This window comes from Carassius carassius, chromosome 13, assembly GCF_963082965.1.
Source record: "Carassius carassius chromosome 13, fCarCar2.1, whole genome shotgun sequence".
Taxonomy (NCBI): domain Eukaryota; kingdom Metazoa; phylum Chordata; class Actinopteri; order Cypriniformes; family Cyprinidae; genus Carassius; species Carassius carassius.
The window spans coordinates 4837400-4854473 of NC_081767.1; the positions used below are offsets into that span (position 1 = coordinate 4837400).

General features: G+C 34.8%; 1 protein-coding gene across 1 annotated transcript; it reads left to right on the plus strand.

The window, feature by feature from the left end:
- The first annotated feature begins 1199 nt into the window (after positions 1-1199).
- Positions 1200-17059, plus strand: si:ch211-71n6.4 (para-nitrobenzyl esterase). Its single transcript, XM_059564626.1, has 9 exons — positions 1200-1275; positions 3034-3735; positions 3893-4000; positions 7785-7981; positions 8251-8456; positions 11265-11323; positions 14728-14895; positions 15114-15335; positions 16594-17059. The coding sequence occupies exons 2-9, from the start codon at positions 3042-3044 to the stop codon at positions 16734-16736; spliced, it is 1797 nt and encodes a 598-aa protein (XP_059420609.1). The 5' UTR covers positions 1200-1275; positions 3034-3041; the 3' UTR covers positions 16737-17059.
- Positions 17060-17074: the final 15 nt, after the last annotated feature.

A 17074-nucleotide genomic window follows, 5' to 3' on the forward strand; every position in this document is an offset into this window, starting at 1 on the left:
CCCAGCAACCCCTCGCTGTGCTGTAGTGTATATGCTCATGAAAAAAAGCCCTGAACTACAGTATCAGCAATGCCGAAGATGATAAACTGCTTCTTTAAGGAAGGCAAAAAAAAAAAGGTCCTCCTGGACCTCAGAGTTAGGAACAGCCAAGCTATCCGTTATACATCCCTGTGGGGTTAAAAGATATCTCTCTTGAATTGTGCCCCTAGACATTCACTAGCTCCACATGGCAATGCATCTATCACTTTTGCTGAATCCACCAGTGGTTTTGTGAGATTACACATAACATAGTCAAGTAATCAGTCTAACCTAGACATAATGCAATTAGTTTAATAAATTCAAAAGCCTTTTCACTACTAGCAAATTACCTCAAGTGTTGGGAAGGGATCAATATCTAAATCAATTTAAAAACAATTAAACCTTTCTAGAATTCATTAATCACGCCTAAAATTGATTTCATGAATAAAATGCATTTGCATTTGTGGAGTTCTTAAAAAAAAAAAAAAAGACACAAATTAATACATGTAAAGTAACCCATAGGCTTTGTCCAGTGTACAGTATATTATAAATACTTTGCTAAATGGGCCAGAACAAAAATATCTTATATCAGAAATCTATGAAAAAAATCTGGGGCTCCTTTTTGGAGCATTTACCTTCTCTTACTGCAATCATCTGTTGCCTTGTTTTGTTTTTTTTTTCTTTTTTAAATTAGGTTTAGTTGAGTTTTTTGTTTTCTGTTTTGTATAAGAAAAAGAAAGATTGTAATGTTATGTGTATATATATTTTTCATGTATTATAAACGAAAATAAAACCATAAAAAAATAAAAGATCTATAATAAATTGCATATTTCAGTCCTTTAAATTAGGCTGTTACATTCAAGATTTTTGGGGGTTGAACATTCCATAAGTTAAAGGTATTGAAGGCAAAAACATATATAAAAAAAAATCTATCTATCTATCTATCTATCTATCTATCTATCTATCTATCTATCTATAATGTATATCTATGTAGAAAATGAAATATATGAAAATGGTTAAAAATTATTTTAATTTAATTTCCACAAGAAAAGAAATACAAGAAAAGAAATAAAAACATTTTTTACAATCTCTTAAAAGTATTCTATTTTTTATTAATGGGTTTTCTTTTTTAGTTTAAATTTTTGTTTTTGTGACATTGAAATGTTTGGTAAAGCAGCCATGTAAAACTGGAGTTGTGGGCGGAGCCAGAAGCTGTTTTGTCTGTAACTACGTGCGTGCACGAGCTCTAATGTCACAGTAAGTACATTACATGCGTGATTTTGTGACCTTTTTTAACTTTTCATATTAAATTCAGGCTTTGAAACAGGAGCAAGTGATTATGGTTTGGTAAATAAAAATGAAAAAGTCTCTCTGAGTGCTTGCGTCGTCGTTGCGCTATTTCAAGTAACTTTGTATCGACGTTAGCGGGGCAAAACGTTTTTAGCGTAGATTTGTTATTTTTGTTATGGTTTTTACGGTTTAGTACAAATACATGCGATATATACTGTGCTTAAAGGAGTTCTTCGAGTTCTAAATCTGTTGTTGAAATCATTTCCTCCTCAGACAAGTTTTAACAAGTAAGGATTGTGTTTGTTGCATTATTTCGTGGAATGTGCTCATTTGTGAGGTAATTTTAACATTTAACTCGTAATGCAATGAAAGCGGGAAAGTGTTGCTTCTCGGTGGTCATTTTGTGGTTTCCGCTGATTATTCGCTTCATCCTGCGTCTGTCACAACAGCACACAGACTTCATGCTGAGACTTAGACCTACACTAACACAAACCATACACAGTAAAACCTGTGTCTAAGGCATTATTATGCTTTAAAGTTATGGTGGTAACCACAGGCATGCACGACACATTATAATACATTACATATATATTCACAATACTATTGGTTTGCATATACTGCAGTCTGTTAGACAATATGCACACTACTGATTGAGTGCATTAAAACAGAACATTACATTTCATTAGTTATTATGTGTTAGGATACAATACGGACCTATGCTCTACAGGTGCAATAATGAATATAAGGTTATTGTCATTATAGGTCATACACTGTACTTTTGACTTTTGTACATTATAAGGCAATTGTAGATATTTATTAAAATATATGAATTGCATTGTATTTGTAATTAACAATATATGGATTGCAATGTGAATTATAAAGGATTATGATTGTCTTTAGAATGCATTATAAATACAGGCTTCACAGAAAATGTTTTCATGTTTTTCGTCAAATCTGATGATAGTATAAGATCACTTTCTAGCCATGAAGAAAATGCAGTTACATTTTATTTGAAGAGGTGACCTTGTAACAGTGTAATTACAAAAATAAGTACTGAGCATTGTTAATGAACAACTTTTGGGTTGGTTCTTATAATTATGACATTTACTGTTATTAATATGTAAAGTAACATACCAGCCAAAAGCTAGGACTTTTAATTAATAATTAATATATTTGAAATGTTATTGAAATAAATGTATTATACACACCAAGGCAGTATTTATTTGATTTTTAAAATGTTGCATTTTCAGACGTTTTGAATGTTACAAGATCCTTTATAAATCATTCCAATATATTAAAATAGAACAAAAAGTTATTTTAAATTGTAAATTCTCTAAATATTGTATTTTTTATTAATTGTGGTTTTGATCAAATAAATATTTTTTATAATTGATGTTTTATTACAAATTATATAATCAGTATAACAATTAAAATAAAATAGGACCATCTGTACAAAGGAGTTCACATAATTAATGTTGCAAATTTACTTATTTTATTAGTTTATAATCTGAAATGATAATTTATAAACATGAGTTTTATTTTTCTTAATCCTTTGTGCTTATTTCCATGTTTATGCATTTAGACCTCTCTATATATAGTAAAAAGAATGTTGACCCAAAAAAATATGGCAGTTGTGGAAAAAATGCAGTTTGTTCTGTCTGGATGAACAGGGAATTGAATTGCACTTGTGTTGTCTCTCTCTCTCTCTCTCTCTCTCTCACACAGCAGATAAAATGAGTGAGGATGTATATGAGGTCCCTGAGGGGGTGGAGTATCGTTATCTAGTGCAGGACGAAGAAGAGGAACAGATACAGTATGTCCGTCGCCACTATGTCAGTCCATTCTTGGTGGTGTCGCGCAGGTGCATGTTCTTCATCGGCTGTGGTGTGATCGCTCTCCTCTCTCTTGCGGGATACCTGGCTTACGTGGCTGTGACTCCGCCTCCAAAAGTGGCAGAGGTGAAGGCGGAGTGTGGTTGGCTGCGTGGAAGCTGGAAAGGTGGTGCTTATTCTTTTAAAGGCATCCCATATGCCGTACCCCCTGTGGGTGAACGTCGCTGGCGACCCCCGGCAGACCTAATGGAGGCGGGACAGTGTTGGAAGGGCATGTACGATGCAACTCAATTTCGTAGCGTCTGTGCGCAGGTGCAGCCCCTCCGAAAAGACGGAAAGGTCATGGGACAGGAGGACTGTCTGCATCTCAGCGTGTGGACGCCGAGTCTAAAGCCCACCAAACCACTGCCTGTCATGGTATGGATCCACGGAGGGTACCTTCACATGCTGAGTGGCCAGGAGAGAGGATACTCGCCCACTGAAGAGCTGGCGGCCCGCACGCAGACAGTGTACATCAGTCTGAATTACAGGCTCAATGCTTTCGGCTTCATGGCCCTGGAGGTACTTAGGGAAGGATCTCCCACCAATTCCTCAGGTAAGACCTGTACCTGTCCCATTCACTCAGGCCTGCTGTCCATCTCATTAGTTCTCTGCTTGTCACTACAGCATATTGAAATTCAGAAAACGTCACTGCATGTGCATGGTACTCGATAGTAATTCATTTACTGGCGTCTTTCTGTTTGCTGTCAAAGGGAATTATGGCTTCATGGACCAGATCCAAGCACTTCAGTGGGTCCAGAGAAATATCCATAACTTCGGTGGTGATGCTGGAAGGGTCACCATATTTGGTCAAAGCTCAGGTACAACATACAGTGACATCTAAAAGTATTTGAACACTTGACATGTCTAATTGTCAATGCATAAGTCAGGGTTTTGCAAACTTCAAACTAAAATATCTAGAAAATATTTACTTTCTAATTAGTTAGACATTTATAATGTAATTTTTAATTGGACAGTACATATTATATAAAATCATATTTATTTCTAACTGTTAAATGTACTGTCAATGTAATACAACAAAATAATTATGATCTAGTCTCAATCCTGACCATAAAGATTCATTAAATGTGTTAAAACTGCTATGCTAAAATGCTAAACATTGATGTTGGTGGGTGATACAACCAAAATCTGGTATCACAATATAGTTATTTTTGCTGGCAATATGGTTTTTACATTTGCCAATTTTGATGTCCCCACAACAACTTATACTAGCTATAAATCATATAAATAAAAAATTCTCAAGCTTACTGAATACAAGATAACAAATCAGTGTCATGCAAAGATTCAATTTAAATAAACTGTGCTAAATAAAATTTTAAAATAACACTGCAAAGTCTTCACTGTATGAATTAAATACACAGTTGTTGATATTAAAGCTACTAAAAGGGTTTTCAGTCAAGAACAGTGAGCTGTTTGATTTACATTAATGTCACAGATAGTTGTAGGTATATTATGCTGCTGTCACTTTAAGACCTAATGCACATATGCAATGTACTGAATTATTTCTGATTTTCTCAACTGGTTACATTCACTTAAGACATAACAAACTGTTTTTACCTAATTACTCACCAAGACCATATTCTGGTTTTTTTTTTTTTTACCCATTTACATGCAGAGTAAAAACATGGGAAATATCATGGCAATGGATTAACAATTTGTTCCCATGATTTATTAATGCATTCCTTTGCAAGGCAATCTGACTGATTGTGTTAATGTTGTCAAGAAAAAAAAAGAAAAAGATTCATGGCAAGCAAATCGTGGAGAAAAAACAAAGTACTACAATGTATTCGTTATGCAGATGTCACACATGCAATAAATCAGCACCAAAACTCTTCTTTGCACATGCATACAAGGGTGATGCATAAAGGGTGAATACTGTAACCTGTTTATATGGCCGGCAAAATACATTTGCACTGCTAATGCATGTGAAATCTTCCCTTGTGAAAATAAATACATTTCATATACTTTAGAAATAGTTTTTGTGAACTGAATGTGAGATTTTTGGATGTTAAAAATGTATTATAGTTAAAATGTATATTAAATGCAGCTAGTTGAACTTAAGAGTACTATTTTTGAACCATTTAAGTAGGACTTAAGTACATCTTTATATGTAATTTCATAATTGCTTCTATTGTCTTTGAAATATGATTAAAGTGTATTGCTGAATGCACTGACAAGCATACCATTTATGGTAAACATAAAATATATTTTTAATGTCATTTGTACTGAAACTTGTATGTCATGTATTTAAATATATTTGTAAATACACATTAATGATGTTGCACACAGGTCATTTAAATGATATACTTGTATTATGTAAATGTATTATCACTACAGTTATAAAATAATGAAGTTTCAGTTAAATTATATGAAAGTACATCTTCTTGAGTATGTTAGTAAACACATAAAAATAAATGTACTTTTAAAATCAACAAAAAATCTTTTAAACATAATGATTTAAATAGATTTTTTATTTATTAATTTGACATTATTACAATGTGCACTTTTTTAATGTCTACTTAAAGGGATAGTTAATGAAAATTATGCCATTGATGACTCACCCTCATGTCATTCCAAACCTGTGAGACCTCCGTTCATCTTTGGAACAGAGTTTAAGATATTTAAGATTTAGTTCGAGAGCTTTCTTTCCCTCCATTGAAAGTGTATGTACGGTATACTGTCCCTGTCCAGAAAGGTAATAAAAACATCATCAAAGTAGTCCATGTGACATCAGAGGGTCAGTTAGAATTTCTTGAAGCATTGAAAATACATTTTGGTCAAAAAATTGCAAAAACTACGACTTTATTGGGCATGGTCTTCTCTTCCGGGTCTGTTGTGAGCGCGTTCACAGCAGTGTAGTGATATCTGGTTCGCGAAAGAATCACTCGATGTAACCGGATCTTCTTGAACCAGTTTACCAAATCGAACTGAATCGTTTGAAACGGTTTGCGTCTCCAATAAGCATTAATGCACAAATGACTTAAGCTTTTAACTTTTTTAACGTGGCTGACACTCCCTCTGAGTCAAAATAAACCAATATCCCGGAGTAATGCATGCACTCAAACAGTACACTGACTGAACTGCTGTGAAGAGAGAACTGAAGATGAACACCGAGCCGAACCAGATAATGAGCGAAAGATTGACTCGTTCTCGAGTCAAGAACCGGTTGTATCGGTTTTCGGATCACCAGTAGTGATGGGAAGTTCGGTTCTTTTCGGCAAACCGGTTCTTTCAGACAATTCGATTCAATAAACCGGTTGAAAAAAAAAAGGTTCACCAGTTCTTTTGCGCTCAACGTAATGGCGTCATTTGCGATGATTGCCCTTGATTCCAGCCTTCGGTTTACCCGCGCTCATAACATTAGCACAGAATCAGTTCAGAATCAATCACCAAAAGAATCAGTTCGGTTCAGACGCTCTGTGTGTCAGTCTGCTTCACGCTGAATCACGCATGCGCAGTATCATCAGCTCCTCGTTCTTGAATCGGACACGTCTGACAGAAACGGTTCTTGACTCGAGAACGAGTCAATCTTTTGTTCGTTATCTGGCTCTGCTCGGTGTTCATCTTCAGTTCTCTCTTCACAGCAGTTCAGTCAGTGTACTGTTTGAGTAAATGAATTACTCCGGGATATTGGTTTGTTTTAACTCAGAGGGAGTGTCTGCAACGATAAAAAAGTTAACAGCTTAAGTCATTTGTGCATGAATGCTTATTGGAGACGCAAACCATTTCAAACGATTCAGTTCGATTTGGTGAACTGGTTCAACCGGTTCACTAAGAAGAACTGGTTAAATCGAATGACAATGCTGAATAAAGTCATAGTTTTTGTTATTTTTTGACCAAAATGTATTTTCGATGCTTCAACAAATTCTAACTGAATCTCTGATGTCACATGGACTACTCTGAAGATGTTTTTATTACCTTTCTGGACAGGGACAGTATACCGTACATACACTTTCAATGGAGGGACAGTAAGCTCTCGAACTAAATCTAAAATATCTTAAACTGTGTTCCGAAGATGAACGGAGTCATTAATGACATAATTTTCATTTTTGGGTAAACTATCCCTTTAAGGCCCACCTTCTGGAATACGAGATGTGCTGTGATTGGTTAGCTGGGCCAGTGTGTGCTGTGATTGACAGCACTCGGTGCCTGGTTGGGAATTGCCCTGTCTCTTACCAAAGCTACCTGCTTCGAGCTTCAGTTTAAATATTGTGTTAAAAAATATAATAATTTTGAGCGCGATTTAAACGCGGGTCTCTCCGACATAATGATAACACTTGTTGTCTTCTCTAGTGCAGCTCCACCAGGTCTCATCCCATTCGTTGATCTTTGTGATATCACAAATCCCTGAAAATATGCGTTGTAGTCCAAACGTGTTGTTTCTTTGTAGTTTTTAAGTTTAAGTTTAGTTTATTTAAGGGATTTATGTTAGATAAAATATCTCTTTTTGAATTGGACTTTGAGCTTTATGATACAGATATTGTTATGTGCAAAAAAAAAAACATTACAGACTAACTAAAGTTGAAAAAGTGAAAAAGCATAATAGCACCCCTTTAAGTTTTTCTCTCCTTGTGTGATCATAAGGAGGAACCTCGGTTTGGACCTTGATGATGTCTCCACTTGCCAAGGGACTCTTTCATCGCGCAATTGACATGAGCGGCTCGTATGTGTATAATGCTTCCCTGGAGTCAGCAGAAAAAGACAACTTAGAATTCCTGAAGAGAACTGGCTGCAAGAACGCCATCTGCCTGAGAGAACTACATATCGCTCAAGTCCTTCAGGTGAGAAATGAATGGCTGAGTTTGTAACCTTCCAGAGCAGGGCAGCAGCAGAGTCATGGCTGACTAACAACAGCCTCAACCTATCGGCCCCTGTGTTCGTAAACTCTCTTTGATAAATCATCAAACCTCGACCGCCTGCCAGATCTCAGTGAACGCTCATGAAATCCCAATGAAAATCTGCCAATGAGGTTTAATTTCTCTAAATGGTAGTAATATATCAGAAATGGGTCTGTGGTTGAATTAATGTCAGTGATTTGTATCTGACTCAGGCAATCCCGTGGCAGCAGTACCCATCATGGGCAGCCGATGAATTAGCCGATCTTCCAGTCAAAGGTGTTTTTCTTGGCCCGGTAGCAGTAGTTGACAACTATGTACTCAAAGCTCCTCCGTTTGAATCCTGGGAGAAGGGTGGAGCCGGAGCCTATAATGACGTACCATTTGTGGTTGGAACAACTGAACAGGAGACTGATTTTAGGTAACCAGCTTTGTTCGGTTTTCAGTTATTAGTTTTAAAATGAAAAAACTGTCAGGATTGTTCACCATTTAGAATTGAATTGAGAAAAGCTTTAAAGTTCATGAATTTTAGTTGAGTTTGCAAGGAGGATGCAGATTTGTAATTTGGATTTTCATTCAACAAATGAAGAAATAGACTCTTTTTTTTAATATTATCTTATAAAACATTTGGATTATTTCTAGAACCATCTTCTTCTTCTTCTGAGACCAATTTTTTGAATTTATCTCCTCCTAGACTTTTAAAGCTACAGCCACCAAACTTGGGTCAGATCTTCAGACTGGTCTGACTCGGGTTGCTATATCTTTTCTAACTGATCCAGTTTACGGTTTATGTAAACCCGACTATCAAACCACCTAAAATCCCATAGACTTTCATTGAGGGGGTGAAAACTTTTATACAGTAAGACTTATGGTGTGATGTAAGCTGTCTACTGATATAGCAAAGCTTAACTTATGAAAAAACAACTAAAACCATTGTCTGCCAAGTCTCCCAAGCTAGTTTTAAAGTGGTTTTGGCCACTTTTTTAGCATGCCAGTCTGGTCTTAGCTGTTTTTTTAGCTGTTTTTTTTTTTTACTGAATCAACTGGTTTTAGCTGGATTCGCATAGAAATATGCTAACAACATGCTGGTAACTTGTTAATCATGCTAGAAACATGTTAACAAAATGCTAGTAACTAGTTAATCATGCTAACAACATGCTAGTAACATGTTAATCATGCTATAAACATGCTAGCATCATTCTAGAATTCTGTAAATAATTATACTATAATTTATTAATCTTGTTAACAACATGCTATTAACTTGCTAAACATGCTAACAAAATGTTAGTAACTTGTTAATCATGCTAGAATAATGCTAGCAACATGCTAATCATTCTAGAAACATGCTAGTACTGCTATTCATGCTAGAAACATGCTAACACCACGTTAGTAACCTGCTAATTAAATTCTAACAACTTATTAAACATGTTAGAAACATTTTAGAAACATGCTAGCATCATGCTTGTAACATGTTAATCATGCAAGAATCATGCTAATCATGCTAGAATCATGTTAGCAACATTATTAATTTGTTAATCTTGTTAACAAAATGTTAGTAACTTGCTAATTATGTTAGCAACATGCTAGTGACTTGCTAATCACTTTAGAATAATGTTAACAACATGCTAATGACTTGCTAATCATGCTAGAAACAAGTTATCACCATGCTAGTAACATGCTAATCATGTTAGAAATATGTTAGAAATTTGTTAAATGTGCTAGAAACAAGCTGACACCATGCTAGTAACATGCTAATCATGTTAGAAATATGTAAAAAAAATTGTTAAATGTGCTAGAAACAAGCTGACACCATGCTAGTAACATGCTAATCATGCTATAATAATGCTAGCAACATGTTAGTAACTTGCCAATTATGATAACAACATGCTAGTAACATGCTAGTAACATGCTAACCATGTTAGAAACATGCTAGTAACATCCTAATCGTGCTAGAAACATATATATATATATATATATATATATATATATATATATATATATATATAATGTATATTATGTACATAATACATATTATAATCAAATAATAAATAATATTTTATTTATATACTGAGTGCATGAGGAGCCACATACTTTTTTTAAATTATTTTATTTGGTGGAGTATACAGGTGTAAATATTCACTTTTACTTCACGCAATGAAACGTGATTTTATTATCGGAATTTTGACTTTATTTCTAAAATATTATGACACTAATCTTATTTATTTTTTCTTTTCTTTGAGAAGGATAAACTGATCAAAAATGCTCAACTCACCGTCTTGCGCTGGCCGCTTTGTAGGCTATTTAAAAAACAAACAAACTTGAATTTAACAAACACAAAATGTTCTAATCATATTTCTGAATTAAATGAATAAAGAATCTAAACGAACTATGACCATTATGCCATTAATAACCAAAACTAAACTATTATAATGGCTGTGACAGCAGAGCGGCTGGACTAACAGATTGCGCTCCCGTCTTCTTCCCGAGCATGTGGACATGCTCATTTTTCTGAATAAAAATATGAAATAGGTTATTGTTACAGACATTAAAATTCCTGTTCACGTAAGTGCCGTCATTCAGACGCATACTGTGTTTTAAGCCTATATTCATGGCTGAATTAATCTGTTCTAATCTTAATTAATCTGTTGACTTTTTTTTAATGCTATTAATGTTCAAACTCATTTTTAAAATACAAATGTCATAGGCTCCTACAGCCTTGTGAGCAGTTGATAATCGACAGACTGTTATGTTAATAAGTGCCATCATTCGGTTATGATATATTAGTATGTTTCAGCAATCATACAGCCATCAATTGGCTTGGGTTAGAATAGACCTTTCTCTAATATATTAAACAGTTTGTTATCATACAGATTGAAAGCCTGAATAGTCTCTTTCCCTCTCTCTCTTTTTATGGGTGTGTGTTCATGCTTGCATGAGTGCGTGGGTGCATGTGTGGGAGGGGTGCGATTCTCGACTACTAATCGAATAATACCCAGCGATTATCAACTATTACTTTTGCTTAAAATGCACATCTCTATTACATATACGTATGCGTATACTATGTTGCCATTTTTAATGTTTTGTCACAAAATTTTTATTAGACTAATGAAATTCCTTCAAATCAATTCAGTTAATTCCCTCTTCCTGTCTTTAATACTTAAATTCAGATTTTCACATCCTGTGGAGTGCGGCCAATTCACTGCATTCTGATTTTGTCTGTTTACTTTAGTCCTCCATATGAAAACATCTCAACATGGACTTGGGGAGACTATCGGTGGATTGTGACAAGTAAGTCATAACAGACACTAGTCAAATGAGTTTAGAAAAGGTACAGGTGACAAGGGAGCTTCAGTAGAGCAACAGTGAACTGCGCTCATGAGATGTTGTCAGGACATATGTCAGTAAAAATGAATTTTCCTGTCCTGTCAAGTATGACTCATATAACAGTATGTCATAGTGATGTTGTCAAGTCTTATATGAAGTTTCCAATAAGGTGATTAAAGCTGCCTTAAAAATGTGCATGCAAATATCTGTTATATGAGTCAGAATTAAGAACTTGTCTCTGAAATGCAGTGGTTTTCAAAAATGTGCTGCAGCCCTCTGGAGTCGATTAACGCGGATACGCGTTTTGAGTCATTTTCTCCTGATAACCCCGAAGAGAACTTAAATTACACTTTCAGTTTTAATCGTACAGATAAGAGCAATACATCAATCGAATCTGTAAAGGGTCTACTTTTTTTTGGATACAGACATAATAACAACAAAACTTTGTGCACTTATAAAATAAAGATAACAAACAAGGTGTGCTGTCTGCAGCCTTTGTCTGCGCTGATCTTCATTTACAAACGCGTCGTTAAAATGAACTGTAACTCCGTGAATACTCAACGAAGAGACATGAGAGAGATATCTATAGAAAGCTTGACATGTCTACTTTTAAACTAAACAAGTGCCGCCTAAAACAGATATTCTGTAATAAAGTAATCCATATGAAAACAACGCGATGTCTGTTTTTCATGTCTCCCTTCATTATATCTAATGTGACCACGCCCCCGCGCTGCACGCGCTATTCAGATTCAAACTGAAGCGCGTGGCTTGAATACGCCCATAACAGAAGAAAAAGCAGCCAGACTGTTCTTCAAGTTTTTATTTTACTGTTTGCTTCGCGATGAGAGGAATAAGACATAATTCACCCCAAAAAGATGTGATATGGTTGAGGATTTGAGAAATGGATTACCTCAGAAAAAAAGAATGAAGCACTTCATTCAGCAGAGATCATAAACATGAGTAGGTCTCTTTTTATTTATTTATATACTTGTACTAGTTTTCACATAACGTGTAAACATTTTACTAGTTAGACTTTTTCCAAAGACTTTTTCCAAACTATAATTTCTGACTAAATATATAATCAAGTTTAACATTATGAAGTTTCAATAACAATATACAATACTATACCATTCAAAAGCTTGATGTAAATAATATAAATGTAACAAATAAATAACTGTAACAAATGTAAAAACAATGCTGTTCTTTCAATGTATTCCCCCTAAAAAACCTAAAAAATATTCTCAGTTCTTTTCAACATTAATAATAATAATAATAATAATGAAAATAATAACAACAATAAATGTTTTTTTTTTGTAGAAAATAAGATTGTTTAAAGGATTTCTGAAGGATTGTGTGACTGGAGTAATGATGCAAAAAAATTAGTTTGAAAGTCAGATTTGATTGTTCCTAATAAACTGTTTAACTGCTCCCCCAAGTGGATATTAAATTATGTTGTGGGATAATTAAATATATTCTAAATAAACTACAAACATAAAATTATATAGATTTATTTTGTTCTCACATTCTCTCTTGTAACTCTTCCCTCTCAGTGGCACAGATGACTGAGAGGCTCATTATGCAGCTCATTATGCGGCCCTTTGTCTTCTCAGGTGTAAATCACAATTATATTCATGATAGTTGACGCCTACTCGCATATGACTTTTACCAACAAAAAGTGTCTTAGAAAATTTAAATCAATATATTGTTTTCTGTGAGTGAGTAAACAAGATGATTTTCACATCATTTAGAAAGAAAAATTCTAGGCGACAAGCTCCAGTTCTCAAAAATCCCGGGAACCAATGTTCTTTATGTGTTTTTTTGCCTTATTCATGTGTTTTAACATTTTTAGTTTTTCACTAACCACGCATAACTTTTTTTTTCTCAAAAATACAATCATGTACATGCATGCATTTCACATATTATTATAGCCCAGTTTGTGCTGATTACAGTGAGATTAGACTTTACCCATTTAGACATTTATAAGAAACTGAAAAAAGCACAAATGTCAGGGCATGACAAAACTTCTCCAGGCCCCAAAAATACCCTTAGACTCCAGAGGGTTAACAGACCCGATTCAACCCATCAGCTCATTAGTAGAGACTTTAAGACCTGAAGAGGGTCAGAAAAGGTAAAGAGAGAAAATTCAATGCATAGCAGATCTGCGTCATGTTCAGCAGCGGCAGCTCTTAAAGTAATAGCAGCCAAAATAACCTAATAATTAGCTGCTTTGATGTCTGTTCATCAAAGAACAAAAGAAAAAAAGAGGAAATCAATTACTTTTGTAGCTTTAAGCATTAATCTATATTTAATTTAGAATTTGGTGTTAAATTTCCTACTTGCTGAAGGGCACATGTAGCTAAATATGACATTTAATGGGTTTATGTGAAGATTGTTTTAAAGGGTTAGTTCACCCAAAAATCAAAATTATGTTATTAATGACTCACCCTCATGTCGTTCCAAACCCTTGAGACCTCCGTTCATCTTCGGAACACAGTTTAAGATATTTTAGATTTAGTTCGAGAGCTTTCTTTCCCTCCATTGAAAGTGTATGTACGGTATACTGTCCCTGTCCAGAAATGTAATAAAAACATCATCAAAGTAGTCCATGTGACATCAGAGGGTCAGTTAAAATTTGTTGAAGCATCGAAAATACATTTTGGTCAAAAAATATAAAAAACTATGACTTTATTCAGCATTGTCTTCTCTTCCGTTTCTGTTGTAAGACAGTTCAAAACAAAGCAGTTTGTGATATCCGGTTCACGAACGAATCACTCGATGTAACCGGATCTTTTTGAACCAGTTCACCAAATCGAACTGAATCATTTGAAACGGTTCACATCTCCAATAAGCATTAATCCACAAATGACTTAGGCTTTTAACTTTTTTAATGTGGCTGACACTCCCTCTGAGTTAAAACAAACCAATATCCCGGAGTAATTCATTTACTCAAACAGTACACTGACTGAACTGCTGTGAAGAGAGAACTGAAGATGAACACCGAGCCGAGCCAGATAACTAACAAAAGATTGACTCGTTCACGAGTTTCAAAGGAGGGACTGAGAGCTCTCGAACTAAATCTAAAATATCTTAAACTGTGTTCCAAAGATGAACAGAGGCCTTACGGGATTTTTGGGTGAACTAACCTTTTAAGTTCACTTAAATTAGAGGTTGTTATTTTATTTTAGTTAAGTCTAATAAATGTTCAAATTGATAGCTCTCAATTATACTGAAATGTTGAATGGTTAAAAAAGTAAAACTGTTAAAAAAAGGAAAATTGGTTAAGGAAAAAAAATTCATAGAGAAATTGGTATTAAGATTGGTATTAGTGAAGTCTACATGTTTTTTCTCTGTGTTGATTGTTCACTCAGATAAACTGACTCCTTTCGGAGAGGCCCTGACCAATCAGGCACTGGGGCTGTACAATAGCTCAGCTCCATGTCCAACCTCTGACCGATGTCCAGAGAGACTCTTCACCACCATGGTCTCTGACATGAGGGCCACCTGCCCCAGGAACGACATGGCTAAGAGAGCTGCAGGTTCAAATGAATTTTTCATTGCACAGTTCACAATTAAAAAGGAATTGAGCTTTATCAGTACTCTGAATATCTTAGCTTTTGTGAGTGTCTATAAATATTTCAGTGAGTGGCTGTATAATAAGCAGGATAATGAACAGTGAGCTGGTTTTGCTATTGAGTGTACATTATGCTTACGTTTGTGATCCATGCTCAGTTTAAACCTCAATCATGTATTTCAGGAGCCTTAAAGAGTCCAGTGTACCGTTATCTGGTGACTTACACTCCATCAAAACAGGCAAACGCCTCCAGCTTTCTTCCCTTCCCCAGTCGCTTTGCCTTTCATCTTCTAGACAGCCTGGCCTTCTTCGGGGGTCTTGAAATGGTGCTGGGGACCCTGTCACCGGCTGATATCAGCTTCCAGGAAATGATCACCAAGTATTTTGTACATTTTGCCAAAGAGGGTAAGTTTAATGTGAGAGTTCCCATACTAATAATAAAACAATTTAAATCAATAGCAAATGCTTGACCCTGTTTTTTAAGGTTTAATGTTTTGAGTTCATTTGCTACTATACAAAAGTTTGTAGTTGCTGAATGAAAACTAATCTTTTATTCAACAAGCAAGCATTACATTGATCAAATGTGTCAGCAAAACATTTGCAATATAACAAAATAATACTATAAAAAAAATGAAGCAGCACAACTGTTTTCAACATTGAAAATAATAATAATAATAAATGTTTCTTGAGCAGCAAATCAACATATTAGAATGATTTCTGAAGATCATGTGACACTGAAGACTGGAGGAATGATGCTGAAAATACAGCTGCGCTTCACATTTTACAATATATTGTCATAGAAAACAGTTATCTTAATATTATTTCACAGTATTATTGTATTTACTGTATTTTTGATCAAATAACTATGCAACTATGATGAGCATAATTATTATTAAGAATCTATTATTATTATTATTAAGAGTTGTTGTGCATCTATTATTCAACATTGTTTTCATCAATGAAAATAAAAACAAATCTTAATTTTTTCCCATTAAAGAACATTTTTTTACTAAACCAATATAAACATTTTAAGAAAAACCTCCCATAAACTCTTTTTGATGAAACCTTTTTGTTAAGCCACAATCTGTAAGAAATCCAGTATGCTTATTATACTTTTATTATAATGATTTGTAGTTAAATGATTTATGTCATACACTTGATTCTGATTAATTGGTAGTTTGCAGTGCATCATGGGATGTGTAGTTTCTTTCTGTTAGATCCCACCAACACATCAGGATGCCACTGCCAAGACCAGAAAAGTTGGATCAGATCCCACCAGAAGATTTTGTCTGCTATCATGAACTAGTTTTCTGATATTGGATAAATCAGTTAACACTGCATTTTGTCTGATATCCAAATCAGTCATCAGCTAACTCTTCTAACACCCACAATTATTATTATTATTCAAATGTTGATATTATTCATCACCAAAGTTCATATGAACTAAAACTAAAGTAAATGTTAACTCAAATTAAGTATATATATTTTTTATTATTATTATTTCAGGTAGTTGCCAAGACAATATTTCCTGTAGTTTAAGCTGAAATACCAAAATAAGAAACTAATAAAAAGTACTTCTGGAACCTAAGCTGGTTGAAATCATATGTGATCACTGTGATTAAATCTCGCCCATAACTTTCCAAAACTCTTGCTAACCTCACAGGTAGGATGCCCGAGGAGTGGCCGGAGTTCCCCTCACACGTCGCCCTGCTGAACAAGAACATTTCCTTCGTAACAAGCTACTCTCGCGAGAGGTGTGACCTCTGGGAAAAGAATGGCTTCTACTCGTACGCCTGGATCAACTGAGCCACATCACTGGTTACATCAATTCATCCACTGCATTTTCATCTGACAGCGTGACACCAGCCAAGCTTTACTGCGTGATTATTCAGCACTGAAATATCTGAGAAGACTTTGCAGAGTATAGAATGTATTTTGCACAGTTGTTTGCACCTACAGAAAAATAGGTCAGTTTCTATAGGAAAGGAAATCACAGAGATCCCTTGTGTCTCAATAGTTTCTCCTAGACCGCAAACAGAGACTCTGATCCATCTAATGTTGAAAGTCTATAAAGTTACATATCTATTTTTTTCCAAGATCAAATTATCAGAGCTATTTTGTAGCTCATTTTTCTTGGGATAAAC

Bases quoted from the DNA above. Each gene is read 5' to 3' on its own strand.
- si:ch211-71n6.4 (XM_059564626.1), top strand. From the start codon at position 3,042: ATGAGTGAGGATGTATATGAGGTCCCTGAGGGGGTGGAGTATCGTTAT. The intron at 8,457-11,264 runs GTAACCAGCTTT...TGTTTACTTTAG, and splicing joins GAACAGGAGACTGATTTTAG to TCCTCCATATGAAAACATCT. The intron at 15,336-16,593 runs GTAAGTTTAATG...CTAACCTCACAG, and splicing joins TGTACATTTTGCCAAAGAGG to GTAGGATGCCCGAGGAGTGG.